Source organism: Cyprinodon tularosa, unplaced genomic scaffold, assembly GCF_016077235.1.
Source record: "Cyprinodon tularosa strain WSP-4 unplaced genomic scaffold, ASM1607723v1 ctg107, whole genome shotgun sequence".
NCBI lineage: Eukaryota > Metazoa > Chordata > Actinopteri > Cyprinodontiformes > Cyprinodontidae > Cyprinodon > Cyprinodon tularosa.
This window is the reverse complement of record NW_024037860.1, coordinates 731,709-751,737: the sequence shown is the minus strand read 5'-3', so window position 1 is coordinate 751,737 and position 20,029 is coordinate 731,709. Positions and strand designations below refer to the sequence as shown.

General features: G+C 37.8%; 1 protein-coding gene across 4 annotated transcripts; it reads left to right on the top strand.

Moving 5' to 3' along the window:
- The first annotated feature begins 556 nt into the window (after nucleotides 1–556).
- On the top strand, nucleotides 557–19,574 carry ttk (ttk protein kinase). 4 transcript variants are annotated; one of them, XM_038288678.1, is made up of 25 exons: nucleotides 557–706; nucleotides 1,900–1,987; nucleotides 2,081–2,303; nucleotides 2,594–2,700; nucleotides 2,784–2,924; nucleotides 3,054–3,171; nucleotides 3,284–3,365; nucleotides 3,447–3,562; nucleotides 5,097–5,184; nucleotides 5,272–5,374; nucleotides 5,489–5,711; nucleotides 8,759–8,865; nucleotides 11,208–11,351; nucleotides 11,446–11,609; nucleotides 11,688–11,833; nucleotides 11,962–12,088; nucleotides 17,374–17,466; nucleotides 17,563–17,720; nucleotides 17,883–18,034; nucleotides 18,125–18,249; nucleotides 18,438–18,512; nucleotides 18,587–18,763; nucleotides 18,943–19,039; nucleotides 19,124–19,209; nucleotides 19,288–19,574. In XM_038288678.1, exons 2-25 carry the CDS (start codon nucleotides 1,900–1,902, stop codon nucleotides 19,354–19,356), a joined length of 3,009 nt encoding a protein of 1,002 aa, XP_038144606.1. In that variant the 5' UTR covers nucleotides 557–706; the 3' UTR covers nucleotides 19,357–19,574. The 4 variants fall into 4 exon arrangements, with proteins under 4 accessions (XP_038144606.1, XP_038144614.1, XP_038144622.1 ...); XM_038288686.1 differs by having other exon boundaries at nucleotides 5,269–5,374; nucleotides 11,449–11,609; XM_038288694.1 differs by having other exon boundaries at nucleotides 5,269–5,374; nucleotides 11,446–11,585.
- The last annotated feature ends 455 nt before the right edge of the window (nucleotides 19,575–20,029 follow it).

Below are 20,029 nucleotides of genomic sequence, written 5' to 3'. Positions count from 1 at the left end.
CTTGATTTTATCCTACTTGGATATGAATCCCTTAGAGATGATAGAGATGGTAATGAGGGTGGTGGATGTGCAATGTTGGTAAGAATGCCATTAGCAAGAGGAGTAAACCCAACAGAAATAGAATCTATAATCATTTAAATAAACAAATTAGATAAAAAATTAACAGTGATCAATCTATATAACCCTTGTAAACCACTGAGCCTAGAAACATTGGAAAACATAAGAATAGGAAATGGAAAAGTAATGTGGTGCAGAGATTATATATATATATATATATATATATATATATATATATATATATATATATATATATATATATATATATATATATATATATATATATATATATATATATATATATATATATATATATATATATATGTGTGTGTGTGTGTGTGTGTGTGTGTCCCTGTTTGGTTAGAGGAAAAAAAGCGTGGTACTCATCACATTGATATGACTCATGTTCCATACTCCGGTGTGGTAGGTGGCGCTATGCACCTAAAAGTCAAGGTTGCAATCTGCCATGAAACAAACAGAAGAAGAGAAGGACATCAGGAACCAGCCAATCGGGACGCGAATTGAATGGAAGTGGCAACATTTGAAAATTGCCAGTAACTGTTATGCGTTTCGTTGGACACAGTACTTGTGAATAGGATATTTTATATTAGAATTTCAGCTGGAATTAATTTAAGACAGCATAAACGAGGTAAGAAATATTTTTTTACGGTTATCGGCATAAAGTTTGTTAGTACATGCTCGGATGTACTGCTGGAGCTAAATGCTATTCGGCGCTAGCAACATTGCTACTGGCTAGCAAACTTTGTTAGCTTATTTTGTGAACAAGAAACTTCTTTTTTTTAACCGTTTTATGTGTCTCGTCGTTATGGGATATGTCCTGCCTTTCGTGGAAAGTTAGGAGCTTCGCTTTAGATTAACGTTACTGTTGTTCTTAAAGACGAAACTGAAGTTCGCTTCCGATTCGTAAAACTCGTAATTTAAGAAAAATCCGTCGTTTGTTCTACTGCCCTGAGCATTACTAATCTCCTATAGTTTAGAAACAATACAATTTCAACTTAAGTGAATGATTCTACGCTGGTTGTGGACTAAACTGATCCCCAGTTGATACCTTGTTCTGTTCGGTGAAAACATAAACACACACACACACACACAGTACAGCAAAAACAGCAGCTATGCCAGGATACTTGTCAAATATGCAGAACTGAAGGGGTAAGTAGAACTAATTTTATTGATGGGGAGTTCTGGCCAGGGGGTTTAAAACGCACAGAGTGGCTCTGAATTTAGAAACATTTATTTAATCACACCTTTTTTTGCATTGAAAAAGTATTCACACTTTTCAGGATATCACCAGTTATAGCTACAAAATACATCTTATTAGAATGGTGCATAGTAGATAAGATGAAGCAGGTTTTCCCTCAGTATTTCATGGCTTTCAATTGATTCTACGCTGGTTGTGGACTAAACTGATTCCCAGTTGATACCTTGTTCTGTTCGGTGAAAACATAAACACACACACACACACATATATATATGTGTATATATATATATATATATATATATATATATATATATATATATATATATATATATATATATATATATATAATTTATTATTATTTTTGCATATAGATCACATAAGATATGTTCCAGCCCAGAAATAAAAATACTTTGTCTTTGTTTCTTAGGTAAATTTAAAAAGTGAATACAAAACCAAAAAGAAAAAAACTGGTATATAATCACCTCTTGTCTAAATAGTACATCTTGGTGAGGGTGAACGAGCTCATATTTGTGGCTTAATTATATTTTGCGCCTGTATGTTTTGATTTTAAATAAAACGAACAAATCTTTGGTAGGAGTGTTAAAGAGCTTCTTGTTTTGCAGATGGAAGATGAGGCATTCAAAGACAGACAGCAGCAGCTGGCCATGCTTTATCAAAAGCTCAGCAAAATCAAAAAATATCTTGATGAAGGTAATTAACAGGTTCACTGCTGCTCCTTGAACAATTCCAGTTTGATTTTTTGTTGTTTACAACCTCATGACATCATGATTTAACTCATTTCAGATGACACGGACAACATTAACCAGGTCATCGGCTCCAACTCACCAGAATCCTGCTTGGCATATCTGATGGATCTAGAGAAGAAAAGGGATCCTCAACTGGATCGGAACCACCTCACCAGACTAATAGATTTTTATACCAGAGTGTTCTTCAGCATGCCACTAGGGAAGCATTGTCACAATGAAAGTTACGCTAAGATGCTGGTCAGATTCGCCGAGCTGAAAGCGTGAGTAAATGTTGCACATTTAGAGCTTCTTGCTTTGCAACCATAGCCTCCAGTGTATATTATAATTTATTTACTAGAACACAAAATTCTGCATAAAAAAGACATACTTTTCCTTTCAATCCACAATTATGCTTTACTGTATGTTTTTTTTTACAGTACATTGAAATAAAATACATTGAGGTTTGTAGTTTATGTCAAACTGCTAAAAAGATTGCACTTTATTTGTAGGCACTGAATAATCTGGGAAGAGCGTTTTGTAAACAACCTTTTTTTTTCTTTTATTCTGTTAGAATTCAGGACGTTGCCGAGGCAGAGACCCACTTCGACTTGGCAAGAACTCACAGTCAAGACTTTGCCTTTGTCCACATTGCGCACGCACAGTTTGAGCAATCTCAAGGTAGAGAAACGTTCTGTTTTTAGCCCCTGTTTTAGATTTGCTGAAGTGTTATGATCCCAACATATTTCCCATTTTTACTTCAGGCAACATAAAAAGAGCCGTCCAGATACTTCAGAATGCTGTTGAGGTGGACGCCAAACCAAAAGAGTTGCTGGTGGCGGCGCTGCAGAGGATGCAGACTGAAAAAAGCGAGATCTGTTTGGAGGATAAAGAGAACTTGCCATGTGAGTGTTCAGCTATTATATACTGAAATGTTTAAAAAATTTAAAACTTTTTTTTTTTTTACAAAGCTTATTTCTTTTTGTCTCACTAATTAGACCTGCATTATCTATATAATTTCTTTGTTCTTCCAGTATTATTTGTAAAAAATGCACAGGATTCTGCTGTCAAAAAAAGCTCAGAATTCTCTAAAGTCCAAAGAATATCTGATGGAACTGGTGAATTGCAGCTCTCCAGTATTTTCAATGTAGGGTAAGAATAGAGCACATTTTATATTTTGTTGGTTTTGTTAAAGAAGAACATCTGATTTTTCTAGTTTATGTATTTTATTATCATCTATATGTATATTACTTTGTGTCCTCAGGGCGGAGCCAATGTCTGGGTCTTCAGACGATCAGTTTCCTGGTTGGAGATCAGGATCCCATCGTAAAAGAGCAGTTGGCTTGGTGCGGTCATTCTGCAAAATAAAAAAAATAACTAAAATGTTCTTATAATTATTTAATTAATTTTTTATTTATTTTTTTTAGCCTGGGAGAGTACCCGTCCTACCATTTTCAATTCCAGAAAATGATCCTGATGATGATGATGTCCTTTGGAAAGTCTCCAAATCAAGCAATGTATCCAGTACCAGCAGTTTGTCCAGGTGGGATTTTTATGTATACATTTTACTTCTCCTTTTTTGAGTCCCTGTTTGAGTTTTTTTCTATAAACTAACAAAAAGCACCAACCATGAATGAAACTGGGTTTAACCTCTGTTTATACTAAAGATTTTTTGAGGAGAAAACGGCTAGATATTTTTGTTTGTTGTTTTTTTTTTTCAGCATCGACAGAGAAGCCTTAGTTAAACACAGAGAAAAAATAAGAAAGACGGTACATGGCTTTAAAATGCCTAGTATGGGGAAAGATGTTAACCATCCAATAGAAACAAACAGGTTTAGATTAAAGCATATTTATAGCCACATTTAAACTACCTTTTTGAAACCGTGCCGAGAACGGTGTGAGCATGGTAACCAAGATAACTGTTGACTCTAAATGGAACTGAACTGGACTGTGTCAAAAAAAAAAACGGACGGCTCTAAATCTAGTGGTTCAACAGTAGGGATCTCCTACTCAGTCAGCTGACTCATTTTGCGTTTTTTTTTCTGCCATGTCCGGCTTTGCAATTCAAAGATCTCTCCACCTGTGCACACCACAAACTTCTCAGTTTATTAACAATAAATGGCATCTAAAGAGCGTGGTGCGACCTGGGATGATGCCAAGACCGAGGCTCTCATTGAAATTTGGGCGGCTAACCAGGCACATAAGTTCCGAAATGTTATGGGTGCTGCCATTGTTGTTTGCGTAATTCCCGCCTTGAGAGCTGTAGTATCTTGGACCCTCAATAGGAGGCGAGGAACCGTGCTAGCGTGTCATTTCACCTTTTTGACTCCTGATCCACCACGGGCGGTTTCGTCGTTGAATTGCCAACTTGACGTGGGAGGATTTGCCATCAAACTTCTGGCCAGAGAAGAAACACTTAATATGTAGCCAACATTTGGAAGAAGAACGTTTTCAAAATGACTTGGATAATAGCGCGTTGTGACAAACACCAGATACAGCACTGGGACTTGCTCAACAGCCGATACCACACCGTGATGTCATAGACCATAAGGTGGCAGTAGTGTTCCTTGACAAACATGGATGCCTCAAGTAAAGCACATTCAAATAAAATTACTATTAATTAAAACACTTTTCATGTATTGAACAGTATGTAATAATTTCATATTTAAAGTACTTTCAGAAGAAGAATTGTGTTCTCTGCAGAAAGCAGGTGAAGAAGTACAATGAAAGACTGTTAGTGAAATTCAAATATTAAATCTTATATTACAGTTTAATATAAGCCTCCCTATTAAACAGATGTTTTTTTTTTGCGGGGGTGGGTGCGGAAATTAAAAACAAACCATTTTATTTTCATTCTTGTTCTGCTTTTTGCTTATTCACCTAAAAATATCCATGTTTGTTTTTTGTAATGTAATCTGCAGATTGTCAAATTGTAAATGTTGTGAATAGTTTTGTGAAGCACTTCATACAAAAATAGATCCAAGCTAAAATGGTTCCATTTAATGTTTATGAAATTTCAGTGTTTTACTTATAGAAAATTTTATTTTTTAACCTGTTATCTGGTTATTTATCTACAGACAAACATCTGGTTCAAATAGGAGCTCTGGACTCGCAATCTCTTTCTCGAGGAACAGTGCTGAAGGCAGAGATGCTGTCAGGGATCAGGTGAGTAACGTTGATTTTTGTAGGTCGGGCAAACTTGTGCTTCAGTTCAAAGATGGTTTGTAGCATAAGAATTTAATGTGTTAGAAGATACCAGCTCGCAGTCCGGATCAGAGCCAGTGGGAGGAGCAGGCAGATTCCACCACAAAACTCCTTCAAAGTCGCAACGTGAGAGAATCTTCAAAAATGGAGGGTAAAAAACCGACCTCTTTACCAATATGCTGACATCCAACATGTTTACTTTCCATGCAAACTTGAAGGAGCGGTGGAAATGAGTCATGTTTCCTGATGTCATTTTTCTCTGCAGATATGACTGCCACTTTTGAACAAATCCTCAATTCCAATTCTCCTGAGTCATGCTGGAAGTACTTGATGAACCTGGAGAAAAGAGGAAACCCTCACACAGACATCAGCCTCCTCAATAAGCTCAAAGACTGCTGCTCGGACATCTTTGCCCGATTTCCAATCAGACAGTACAGCAAAAACAGCAGCTATGCCAGGATACTTGTCAAATATGCAGAACTGAAGGGGTAAGTAGAACTAATTTTATTGATGAGGGGTTCTGGCTAGGGGGTTTAAAACACACAGAGTGGCTCTGAATTTAGAAACATTTATTTAAACACACCTTTTTTTGCATTGAAAAAGTATTCACACTTTTCAGGATATCACCAGTTATAGCTACAAAATACATCTTATTAGAATGGTGCATGGTAGATAAGATGAAGCAGGTTTTCCCTCAGTCTTTCATGGCTTTCCATTATCTTTCTGATTTTTAAAACCACCTTTTGCTGCAGTTTGTCTTTTGACACAACACTTTTCATCACTTTGTTTTATAAAGAAAAAAATGGACAAAAATAAATTATTCTCAATTTAGGAGGGTATGGATATCTATCGAGTGAATTATTTTGGTCCATCCCTGAATGCACAATAACTCATTATATTACACCAGTCTAAAGGGACAATCACGAACTAGCTGTGGGTCTAGATACGGCCGTGGTGGTGAGGAAGTGGGGGCAAGTTTGTGCGACACTGGAGGGACATGAGGGTGAAAAAGAGCGGGGCTCCAGGTGGGAAAAGGGTCCCAGCGTTCTCGCGCACCTCGCTTTTCTACCTGGTCCAACTTCACGTGCTGTTTTCCACAATGGTGGTCATACAAACAAAACAAGCCGGTAAGGTACCAAACAAGAAATGTGCATAGTGTAGAGCAGATGTAGATTTGACCAGAGGCCTCTTGTCTGCAGCTACCTACAATTTTGGAGAGGTGCAGCAGAGTGTCTGCGGAAGGGGTGGGCGCCTATCTGCGTTAACTGTGACAGACATGCAGACGACCTGGTTTCTTAGAATAAATCAGCCTTAAGAATGCCAAACATTGCTCAATTTGACCAAAATAGAAAGACTTTAAAGACCTTTCAAATTTTTATTATGTCTAATTTAGTAAGCCTAAAATGAATCTCAAACGAAGGACATTCTGTGTATTTATACATTTTTAGGGATGTCCCAGTCGTTATTAATCTTGAATATTGCCAGGTCTAAGCACCTAAAACATCATACATACATGCAGGGAAAGAAAGAAGGTCCAGAGACAATTAATTTAGTTTACTCGCGAGGAGAGTTGGAAGAGACAGCGGAGTTTACAAATCTTAACCCACTCTGCAGTCTCAGCGTTCTCCTGGCTATTTATTGGAATCAGTGGTCCCTTCTGAGACTACACGGGGGGGAAACGCATAAGGACTTCAGACTTGCAGTCTCAGTAAACATGTCCTCTAAAGCTCAGGAATCAGTCAAAGTTTAAGCTGTGGAAGCTGTTTACCAAAGTTCAGCAGGTCGAGTGCTGCTCGTAGATCAACCACACCTCCCCAAAAGCAAATCTACAAATCACAGTATACTTCAGAAAAGATGGCTATAAACACATGCACATAGCACACAGCTTTATGCATGATAACACTACACAGATACATTTATATACAATTATTCTAACAAATATCGATACAATATTGAAAACCTAATATCGGATTTTATAGGCCTGCATCCAAAATCATGGATATTGTCAGGCTGATAAAAACACTCTGCTTCTGTTTAAAGTTTCTGTTATTCGTTAATATCAAATGAGTTGATTGTTCTCTTACCTAATGTTGTTGAAGATTGTTTTCACTTTTAGTGATATCACTTAATCAAGCCTTTACTAAAACCCTGCTAGGGCTGGGTACCGAACATCGGTTCTTTTATGGTACCGACCGAAATGCTTCGGTTCTACAGAGTATCGAAACATGCCTCATCTTTCGGTACCAAGTTTCGGTGATTGGCTGTAACACTTAACGTGATTGCGTCATCCAGGAAAAATAGATACGTGGTCACGCCTACAGCCAGGGTTTATGTGTATCTGTTGTGAACTGGTTGCGAGCGTCGTGGAACCCCTTTAAAATGCCCCCCAGATCAAAAGTGTGGCTCCACTTTATTAACACTGATGCTAATAGTGCGCAATTCAATACATCGTGCACGGAAACAATTTAAGAGCAGAAAGTTGCTCGGTGTTTGACTGCAAGAAGAGCGGACCGCAACCATCCTCCTCTCAGCAGCCCGTGGGCAGAGCAAAGCCAGAGCGGAGTGAATCATGCTGCTTTCACACCGGACGCAGCAAGAGCAGCAAAATCGCGTCTGCTGCTTCCTTTTTGCTGCTTGTACCTGTTTCTGACGCGCAGCTGAAGCAGCTTTGCTGCTCTGGCTGCGCGGTTGAAAAGTGGCTCTGACGCGCGTTGGGCGGAGCTACTCTATCCTTTCTTTGCCTTGCAGCTATATTTGCTGTGATCAGTGGGAATTAAGTAGTTTTATTATGTTTTTAAGTGGGAAAATCCACCTGAAAACTTAAACAGTGCAGTCAGTTCATCCTGCCGTCCAATATTCTGTCAGAGCCGCTCAGACCCCCACATACCAGCGGTGCGCTGTCAGTAGGATCCCATTCAACGGGCTTGTTTGTCTCCTGAGAAAGCAGACATGTTAATTTTTCTAAAGAAAAACTGCTAAGTAAAAAGGTCCTCACAATGTAACAGTGAATATTAGACACAGAATTTTTTTTTTTTTATGTAAGAGGAAAAATGTAAATGGAAAAATCAGAGCTTAAAATAAAACTCAAGATTTGTACTTTATTATGTTGTGTAATTTTCTTTTTCTTCGAATTGATATTATAAAACTGGTATCGAAAAAAGTATCGTTCAGGAAGTGAAGGTATCGGTATTGGTACCGGCACCGAAAATTTTTGAACAATACCCAGCCCTACACACTGCACGATAAAATGAGTAATAAAAGCAGGTATGAGTCATTTTGACATTGTATCGGGTCAATATGGGTATCAGTCAATTCTCTAAGTGGCAGTATCAATATCGTATTGGAAGTGAAAAAGTCTGCATCCCTATACATCTTCAACTCATATGGCACATTTTCTTTTGTTATTATTTTATAAGCAAAATAACCCTGCTATTTCTTTGTTTCATATTTTCGGAACATTTTGGTCTGTTTTCTCTACTTGTCTTTAGATTGGAACACATTGCTAATAACTAAGCATTTCCTCTCTCTTCTGTAGGATTGAAGATCCAGATGTGGCACAGGACCACTTCATAATGGCGAGATCCAGCTGCAAGGGCTTTGCCTTTGTCCACATTGCTCATGCCCAGTTTGAGATTTCTCAAGGTACTCTCTTAATTTTGGCTCAACTGAAATAGGGTACCTTTAATGAAAAAAATCATTTCAAACAGGTCAGTTATGAAAGAGGCTAATGTACTTTTAACATTTATGCTTTTACCTCTTAAGTGGCATAATCATTTAGATCTCTTTTTTTTTTCCCGTCGTGATGTAGACTGTCAAATATAATTGTTAGACTCCTTTCAAATATGTCCATAATGTAGGTTTTGTGTTAAAGTTTTACAAAATTTTAAAATGTGTGTTTTATTTTGGTTATATATTTAAAGACGCCAGTTTAATGTAATCATAGTGCTCTTCTACACTTTTTAAATATATAATATAATAACTCCTGATATAAAAATCATCAGGATTTGAGACCATCCACTTGGCATCTTTGAATCGTTAATAAAAGTTCAGATTTAAAAAGTTTGAACTATTGTGAACAGCGTAAAAACTAAAGCGGAACAAACAAAAAATCTTTAAAATAAAAAAATATATATGCCACAGGGTTGACAAGATAACCGCTCACTGCCATAATTTATGTTTTGAAAAATAATGCAAATTTTTTTTTTTTTAATATAGACAAGTGTTAGTTTGATCATCCCAACACAGAGCATGAAGCATTTCCTCTACAAACAGGTCTATTCAATTTTTCAAGAGACTGCTGGAGACCCTAGAATGGGCCAGTAGCAAGTCAGGTCCAGCTGCTACGGCCTCTATGCTGTGATAACAGGTGCTACTAACAAAAGTAGTTTAACATAAGCACATAATCAGAATTACTAACAATTGTTAGCTGCAATGCTAACATGTTTACCGTACAAGCTATCAGACACAAGTTTTAGCTGCAGTGGATTTTAATTCCATGCTGTCTAATCATTCTACCGATTGGGAGCATATATATATATATATATATATATATATATATATATATATATATATATATATATATATATATATATATATATATATATATATATATATTAGTGCTGTCAATCGATAAAAATTTTTTAATCGCGATTAATCGCATCAATGCCTGAGTTAACTCGCGATTAATCGTATTTTAATCGCAAATTTTTTTTCTGATTGAAAATCATTTAAATACTCTTGATGACATACAAAAAATACATACAGGCTAGGTTTGTGCCAATGTTCTTTTTTTAAAATGAAAACAGGTCACAGATACTGATTTATGCCATAGAAACATATGGCAAGAAGATGGGGAGGCATGTAGCAAAAAATAACAAATATGTAGCCAAAAAAAAGGCCCTGAAAACAGGCTGATGTAAAAGACAGTCTTTACAGTTAATACAGTCTTTTGAACAAAGACAAGCATTTTACCCTACTGCTATAAAATGTAGTAGAGTTAACATTAGATGTTAATTAACCAAGGTAATAATGAACAATTTTCAATCAATACATCAAAATCAACAGACCGACATCACTAGATGGAGGTAGTCTATGCTCTAGAAAGTTACTTTTCAGCCTCTTAACAAAAATGAGAACACACACACACCCACCCACACACACACACACACACGATACCGACCTGCAGCGTACACAGACAGCAAGAGTGCCGTAGCAGAATCCATTTCACCTCAGTAATCTGTTTTCTCAGCGTATTTCAGGTTGCTACTAGTTACCAGACACTCAACTTGTTTGTTGGTGGTGGGGCTTAAAGAAAAGGCACTAGCGTCACCCAGTGTATGAGCGTCTTTTTCCCTTGAGGAGCTCCGCTCTCGAAGCCTATGAGAAATGCATACACTGGGGGAAAATAGCCCCGCCTTCCCGCAGGCTGCAGCGGGATGTACTTGGAAAATTGTACCATAAAACCACATAGCGTTAATCTCACGTTAAAAAAATTATCGCCGTTAAAATGGCCTCGCGTTAACGCGATAACGCGATAATTTTGACAGCACTGATATATATATATATATATATATATATATATATATATATATATATGTATATATATATATAGATAGTTCAGGTTGTCAGACAGAAATGTTGGCTGCAGTTATAAAGTGTTTACAAACTATGGGACAAAAATGTTGTCTGCAGTGCTAACTGTTAGGGCTATCAGACACAAACCGTGTAGTGCTAAGGTGTTTACAGGCTGCGACGGTAAGCAGTCCAACTCAGTAAAGTCATGGTCACCTTTTACCTTTAAAGCTTTGTAACTTACAGTTGGTATCATTTCTGATTAAAAAGGAGCCATATATGCTGCACCTTGTTGCTTTTTCTCTAAAAGCAGAACACATGAAAGGCAGTTGGTTCTGAAATGATTTCTTCTTAGTACCTATAATGGTGTGTATTGAAGATTCCCATTCGTCTGCCTCCTTATTTATTTTTAGGTAATGTGTCCAAAGCCTCCTCCATTTTGCAAAAAGCTCAGGTGTTAAATGCCAAACCAGCCGAACTCCTAGAAATGGCCATGCGCAACCTGAAAGCTGGAGAAAAACAGCTGGTTCCCCCTATGGAGGAGGACTCACCAACAGGTAAAGTTTCACCAGATGAACGCCTGTTTGCTTAACTGTGAAGCAGGATTCTACATCTTTCTTTTTTACCTTTTAAATCTATAATCCTTCGCAGCAGATGTCGCAGAAAGTTGCCCTACCTTCGGTGGAAACCAGGAGGTTCAGCTTCCTGCTCGGGTCCCTGTGAAGAACTCAGTGGAACCGGTTAAACCTGCCAGAAAGGAGCCTGAATCGGAGCAGAAGATCTTTAGTCTGGTCAGCCGACGGGTTTCTCCAGAGGTCCGAGGAGACATTTCATTTAGTCTTCTCCACTTTTGAATCCTTTCTGCTGAATTGAGTAACCTTTTTCTTCTTTAGGATAAACGGATTACACCTCCTGATCCCCGACCTGTTCCACGTCTTTTGGAGTCTTTTCCCACTCCCTCCATCCATCCTCCATCTACAGCGAACCCCCAAACAGTCTGTCAGACACCTAATGGATTCAAGTACCCATATGCAAACAAGTAAATTCTTAATTTGCCTTCATTCAGCATCTGAATTATGTAGGCTTAGGTTTTTAAAGGAAATTGTGTGCTTTTTAGAAACATTTTAGTGTTCCTTGAATGAATGTTTGTCATTCTATTTCTCTCAGCTTCATTACTCCTGTTGTCAAGCGAGGGCCTGAGGTATCCACCTCTGCAGTATCGGCTCACAGAGCTGAAGCGGCTCAGCAGCCCTGCACACCTCTGAGCTACACATCAGGCCTCCAGACTCCACAGGTGAGGCTTTTTAAGGCCTTTCACAGACTCTTCCCCTATGATAAGTATTTGCGTGTATATAATATTCCTTTGTAGAAATTCCTTCAAAATAAAACAGAGATCCAAATACAAATTTTTATCAGAAAAGCATTTTGTCCTGTTAAAACCAAAAATGTTTGTGATGGGCCAACTAGAAAGTATTGCATCATTGTTGGATGGTAGGGATAACACATTGGCATGCGGTCACAGCTAGAATTCTTTGACGTGTGTTTCTAGCAAACGGACACAAAAATAGGCTCCTTGTTTTGTTTTTGTGTTTTTGTTTCCATTTTTTTTTTACACTTTTATTTGAAATAGAGCTGGAGGAAGACGTATGGCCCATGGCATCAGTCTGAGTCTTTGCTCCTGCACCACTACCTCACCTTAAGCCGGGCATACACTGTATGATGACCAGCACCAAATACCCTATAGAATCATTCTATGACCCCTTTAAAGAGTCATTATCTTACAGGATGATAAGTCTTTTCCCACCTCTTAACAGCTTATCTTCTAGAAATGCCCTGCTTTTAGCTCCTTAGATCTTCTTGTTGACTCTGATCAGCTCCTCTGTCCCTGCTAATAGAGAAGCCTTCCCACAGCATGATGCTGCCGCCATCATATTTTAGCATGAGGATGGTGTGTGTTTGATCAGGGTGATGAGCGGTGATGGTCTTTAGCCTGGTTTATGCTCAGACTACAGGTCGTCTGTGTGTGCAGCAGTTAACGCAGATAAGCAATTTCATACAATATATATATATATATTAGTGCTGTCAAAATTATCGCGTTATTATCGCGTTAACGCGAGGCCATTTTAACGGCGATAATTTTTTTAACGTGAGATTAACGCTATGTGGTTTTATGGTAAAATTTTCCAAGTACATCCCGCTGCAGCCTGCGGGGAGGCGGGGCTATTTTCCCCCAGTGTATGCATTTCTCATAGGCTTCAAGAGCGGAGCTCCTCAAGGAAAAAAGACGCTCATACACTGGGTGACGCTAGTGCCTTTTCTTTAAGCCCCACCACCAACAAACAAGTTGAGTGTCTGGTAACTAGTAGCAACCTGAAATACGCTGAGAAAACAGATTACTGAGGTGAAATGGAATCTGCTACGGCACTCTTGCTGTCACAGGTCGGTATCGTGTGTGTGTGTGGGTGGGTGTGTCTGTGTGTGGGTGGGTGGGTGCTTGTGTGTGTGTTCTCATTTTTGTTAAGAGTCTGAAAAGTAACTTTCATAGACTACCTCCATCTAGTGATGTCGGTCTATTGATTTTGATGTATTGATTGAAAATTGTTCATTATTATCTTGGTTAATTAACATCTAATGTTAACTGTACTACATTTTATAGCAGCAGGGTAAAATGCTTGTCTTTGTTCAAAAGACTGTATTAACTGTAAAGACTGTCTTTTACATCAGCCTGTTTTCAGGGCCTTTTTTTTGGCTACATATTTGTTATTTTTTGCTACATGCCTCCCCATCTTCTTGCCATATGTTTCTATGGCATAAATCAGTGTCTGTGACCTGTTTTCATTTAAAAAAAAGAACATTGGCACAAACCTAGCCTGTATGTATTTTTTGTATGTCATCGAGAGTATTTAAATGATTTTCAATCAGAAAAAAAATTTGCGATTAAAATGCGATTAATCGCGAGTTAACTCAGGCATTGATGCGATTAATCGCGATTAAAAAATTTTAATCGATTGACAGCACTAATATATATATATATATATATATATATATATATATATATTAGGGCTGCAACAACGAATCGATAAAAATCGACTTTTAAAAGCGTTGGCAACGAATTTCATCATCGATTAGTTGTGTCGCGCGATTAATGCGTCATCCGCCGCCGCCGTCATCACATCCACTTGACTGAAACGGGGGAAGAAAAAAAAATACGGCAGAGCGAGCCAGCACCGCAGGTGCAGTGTTGCCAACTCAGCGACTTTTCAGACCCCTCCAGCGACTATTTTGCAAAAAAGCGACTAGCGACAAATCTGGTGACTTTTTCAGTGTCACTGGCGGGGTTTGGAGACTCTTACGTGAAAGCATGTATCGTTCCTACTCTGCCGTGGGGCGCCTCCCCCATCCCAACCCCGTTCTCCCGCAGGAGTCCCTCTCAGCGCTTCAGTCAGAGCCGCAGGATGTTTACCCTCAGCGTCCAGACAGCAAATGAAGCGCGAATGCGCCAGGATTGACGGTGCAAACTGATCACAATAATTAAAATAGCCTGCGCTTTGTAAAGTGAAAAAAGTCGTAACATGCAACTTTTGTCAAAACAAATTAACATGGCACGGAACCACCATGTTTGTTTCGTTTTAAAGCTACAGAGTGTAATTTTCAGCGACATCTAACGTCCAGGCTGCAGACCGCAGCAACATGAACATCCCCCCCCCACCGCTTCTCCCCCCCAACAGTACGGCGAGCGTTACGGGACAAAATGTCCTCCACGACGTCCGCATCACCTACCTTCTCAAGTGATGAGGTTTGTTTAGATAATTTTAAAGATAGTATTTCATTAGTCTGTGTAGGGTATAGATTTCAGTACCATCTCTTTCAACTTGCCGTAGTTACTTTCGAGTGTAAGGGGCGATCTCGCAATCGCTAGTTTGTTGGCTCTGCGCTGCCGTAGCGCAAAGATGTCTGCCTCCATGGCTGCGAGACCCGCTCCTATGTCATTATAAATAACAAATTGTAAGGCAACGCAAATATTTAGGTTAAGAGGCTGAGCTCGTAGATGAAGATAAATAACATAGTTATGTATAATATATTACATTTCTGACTATATCCCTGTAATTATTACACACTGTAGCTTTAAAGTGGGGAAATGTAACGTTAGTTTCTCAGGTAGCTCATCTGATGCTTTCCTTACCTTGTTAGTAGGTTACAGACAGTGATTAGGTTGGCTACTTATTTTACTTTTAATATCATTTGAATTACCTTAAGCAGCGTTTATATTTTCTTTATAAATAAATTAACTTGCAAATTATGAGGGCAAGGCTTTTAAAGTTTAAATCTTCTGGCAAAGATAAAGTAAAGAAGATCCTGCAATTTATGGAAGTAAAGCAGAATAAAATCCAGCAAGATCAGTAATATGTCAATTAATTATATGCCACATTTCCATGTAAATATCTGTCTTTGGAGGATGTGTTTTTTAGCACCCCTAGTTCTCTCATTTTTATTCCAAATACAATTTATAATTTGAATCACAGGGCTATTTTTATCTCTATGGTTCAGTATTTTCTCAAGTAGCAACTTTAACTGCTATACTTTCCTGTCTTAAAAGGCAGAACTCTTCTAGTCTAAAAAAAAACTAATTTGTTGAAATGGGGGGACCTATTGTTTGAATTGTTAGGGGCTTTTAAAAACAAAAATGTCTTTTTTTTGCACTTTATGAAACAAAGTACCCTATATTTTGTGGATGTACAGCCACATTTCTCATGTATGTTTGCGTAGTTTTATCACAAACATTTATTTTTCATATTGCACCAGTACAGTTAATGAGCAACCTTTACTTGTGTGCTTGTTTGTTCTGTTTAAAATGTTTATTTTGGAATAAAGAGGTTAATGTAAAAAATATTTTTTGTCCGATTAATCGAAAAAATAATCGGCCGATTCATCGATTTTTTTTTTTTAATAATCGTTAGTTGCAGCCCTAATATATATATATATATATCTATTTTTTTTTTTTTTTTTTTTTTCTTCCTCTGTTGTTTCAAAACGGTTGTTCTGTTTCGGAACACTCTTCTTCTGTTGTTTCAAAAAGGTTGTTCTGTTTTGGAACAGTCTTCTTCTTCTGTTGTTTCAAAAAGGTTGTTCTGTTTTGGAACAGTCTTCTTCTTCTGTTGTTTCAAAAAGGTTGTTTTGTTTCGGAACAGTCTTCTTCTTCTGTTGTTTCAAAAAGGTTGTTTTGTTTAGGAACAGTCTTCTTCTTCTGTTGTTTCAAAAAGGTTGTTCTGTTTTGGAACAGTCTTCTTCTCCTGTTGTTTCAAAAAGGTTGTTCTGTTTTGGAACAGTCTTCTTCTTCTGTTGTTTCAAAAAGGTTGTTTTGTTTCGGAACAGTCTTCTTCTTCTGTTGTTTCAAAAAGGTTGTTTTGTTTCGGAACAGTCTTCTTCTTCTGTTGTTTCAAAAAGGTTGTTTTGTTTCGGAACAGTCTTCTTCTTCTGTTGTTTCAAAACGGTTGTTTTGTTTCGGAACAGTCTTCTTCTTCTGTTGTTTCAAAACGGTTGTTTTGTTTCGGAACAGTCTTCTTCTTCTGTTGTTTCAAAAAGGTTGTTTTGTTTCGGAACAGTCTTCTTCTTCTGTTGTTTCAAAAAGGTTGTTCTGTTTCGAAACAGTCTTCTTCTTCTGTTGTTTCAAAACTGTTGTTCTGTTTCTGAACAATCTCATTCTTCTGTTGTTTCAAAACAGTTGTTTCGGAACACTCTTCTTCTGTTGTTTCAAAACGGTTGTTCTGTTTTGGAACAATCTTCTTCTGTTGTTTCGAAGCGGTTGTTCTGTTCCGGAACAGTCTTTTTCTTCTGTTGTATCTGTATCTTTGTGTCTTTCTATATCTGTATCAGGGTTGTCAAAAGTATCGATACTCAAAAAAGTATTGATACTGAAAACTTGTATCCGGATACAATACTCATTTTCAAAACTATCGATACAGTGCTACCACCAGTGGTACCTAATCAGTCATTCATTTTATGCGCAGATTAGAGGAAAATGCACTTTCTGAACTCTGTGTGATTGAATAATTCTGTGCACTTTTCGGTTTCAGACTTTTTTCTGTAAGAGGTTCAGCTGCTGAGAATTATTTTTGTTTTATAACTGGTTTGGCTAGTGTCATTGTTATGTGTGTAAAGCATAGCCAAGGAAGGAACACTTAAAGTTAATTTTGTAAGTTTTTTTTTTATCAAGCTTGCTTAATATTGTGCACAGCATACAACCTCAAAATATTGTTTATTTTATTTATTATTAATGAAAAAATTTTGGAGTCGTTGTTTTTATCCTTGTGATATTGAAAATGATATTGAGTATCGAATATTTTACTTAGTATCGGTATCAAGTTGAAAAGTTTAGTATCCTGACAACTCTAATATATATATATATATATATATATATATATATATATATATATATATATATATATATATATATATATAAAATTTGGGGGTCACCACTCCATCTCGTCATCAGTTTGGGGGTCCCTGGCCTCGAAAACGTTGAAGACCCCTGTTCTTCACTGTTCAAATATAACATATATGGACTGTTTTCTTTTCAAGGCTCCCTTCAGTTCCATTTCAAACGAATCAATCACCATAAAAGGAAATCAGTTCTTCATCCTGAAGATGATTGGTCGTGGCGGCTCCAGCAAGGTAAAAAATATACATTTAATTAAAGATGATTGTAAAACATAACTCATCTGAAGTTGGGTCGATCTTTATGACTTTTTTCTTTTTTTTTTCTCCCAGGTCTACCAGGTCCTCGACCACAAGAAGAGGCTGTTTGCTGTGAAGTATGTGGATTTGGAGGTCGCAGATGCTCAGACCATAGAAAGTTACAAAAATGAAATCGAGCACCTGAACCACTTGCAGCAGTTCAGCGACCAAATCATAAAGCTCTACGATTAGTAAGTTCACAGCTGTTGATGAATCATAGGTGAAAATGGTTTCTACTGTGTGAAGAAATCACAAGATTGTTGTTCTACATATCCTCCATTTTACCTTTTCTCTGCACTGATTGCTCTGTTTACTCTGCTGTAGAGTTCTGATGGTTGCATGTTTGTTTGCAGTGAAATAACCAACAACTGCATCTACATGGTGATGGAGTGCGGGAGCTTGGATTTGAACACCTGGTTACGAAACCGCAAAACTGTCAACCCACTAGAGAGGAAATTCTACTGGAAGAACATGCTGGAGGCCGTCCACACTATCCACCAACATGGTTCTCCTCTCTCTCTTATTTTCAGCTTCTGTTGCTCTGTTTTTGTCTTTTCACTGTAGTCTTAACCTATAAATTATGTACTCTGTGAAGGTATCGTCCACAGTGACTTGAAACCAGCTAATTTTGTCATAGTCAACGCTTCACTGAAGTTGATCGACTTCGGCATCGCCAACAGAATCCAGCCCGACGAAACAAGCATTATGAAAAATTCCCAAGTAGGTGATATTTCTGTCTGTTTAATCCACCGTCTGAAAGTTGCGATTATGTACAGGATGAAACAGCATCTTAATGAGACGTTAGAAACTTATTTTGAACAGAAACATGATGCAGAATCCATGGGCCAAATTAATACAATCAGGAATTAAAAGAAATGGCTCAATTCCTTTTTTTTTTTATCTTACAGGTTGGAACCCTGAACTACATGCCTCCTGAAGCCATCAAGGACACTTCATCTCAACCAGGAAAAGCTCGCTCAAAGGTATCAATCTTTGTTTAGCTGGTTTTAGGTATGAAGTAAGAATCGAACATGGGAATAATAATGGTTTTGTACAGATCAGCCCTAAAGGTGACGTGTGGTCCCTTGGATGCATCCTCTACGCCATGACTTATGGGAAAACCCCTTTCCAGAGCATCACAAACCAAATCGTCAAGCTGCACGCCATCATCGATCCCTCTCATAAGATTGAGTTTCCTGTGATCGAAGAGAAGGATTTGCTTGACGTTTTGAAGGTGAGACATCATATATGGGCTTGATTTGTGGAATGCAAATAAAGTTTATTGAATTTTGTAGATGCACTACTGTGCATGGAGTAAAACTCTTATAAAACACACGGTTGGGGGAGTTTGAATGTTTTCATGGTGATGTTCCTTCCGCTTTATTCTATTTTATTTTATTTTTTATATTTCAGAGGTGCTTGATACGAAACCCAAGAGAGAGAATCTCTATTGCAGAACTGTTGGAGCATCCGTACCTCCAGCTAAAGCCGCAACCATCTCCTGAACCAGGTACAGATGAGCTGAAATAAATAAAGGCAGTTTGTTCGTTGATCACTGTATGAAACTGACCTGTGGTTCCTTTCCTTCTGTCAGAAACTCCGTCCAACATCGACCTGAAAAGGATCCTAACGGACCTGGCAGCACTCCAGTCTCCAAACAGCATCATCCGAGCCGCAGAGGTAAAACTTATTGTGTTTCATCCTCTACATCATTTCCCCCTGAATCATCAAACACTCATTTGTTTTGTTCCTTTGCAGAATCTGGCAAAAAGATGCGGGAGCGGCAGGAGGCTTGATGTCACAGAATGTGCAAAGTCTTCTTCCTAACTGTCCCGAATCCTTTCTTCTTCTTTTAGTTCCTGTTTATATTGTGTTATTTCATTCTCAAAATTTTTGACCACTATTAAAGTATTGTGTTATAGGATGTCTGAATGAAAAAAAAAAAACTGTGTTTCTATCTTCAGTCCTTTTTATTTAGTAAAGCAAAAGTTACTGTAAACATGTTCATTATCATTTAGACAAATAAACACACTGTGACCCACTCAGTTGCTTTGTTTATTTCTCACAGCTGCTTAAAGCTAATGCCTGTAAATGTGCAGTGTCATCACAATCACTGTACTACATATTAATGGCCTGCCCCTCAGGAGTAAGGAGGACTTTTCAGCAGATCAAAATAAAACACCAAACATTTAATCAGGTTAGTTGGACTTTTTAACTTAATATCTGGGCTTCAATAAAGCTGTAAGCTGACGCCACAAGTGCATCATAATACCTGAATTGATACGTCCAGTGAAAGCATCCTGTTTTCTGAGCTTGGTCAGAACTGCTTTTAAAATGCTGAAAATCCTCAAATGTAGCCCTAAATATACAGAAATACCTAAAAGGTAGCAGTCTCATTTTTTCAGTCTCGTATAGATTCCCTCTTTTACTTGATCAATGTTCGATTTCATTATTTAGTGTTTTTTTTTCTTTTCTTTTTTCTGCTGGTTTACCATTAATT

Excerpts from the sequence above, each read along its gene's own strand:
- ttk (XM_038288670.1), top strand. The coding sequence starts at position 1,900 with ATGGAAGATGAGGCATTCAAAGACAGACAGCAGCAGCTGGCCATGCTT. Across the intron at positions 18,513-18,586 it reads CAGGAAAAGCTCGCTCAAAG|ATCAGCCCTAAAGGTGACGT; the intron begins GTATCAATCTTT and ends GGTTTTGTACAG. Across the intron at positions 19,210-19,287 it reads GCATCATCCGAGCCGCAGAG|AATCTGGCAAAAAGATGCGG; the intron begins GTAAAACTTATT and ends GTTCCTTTGCAG.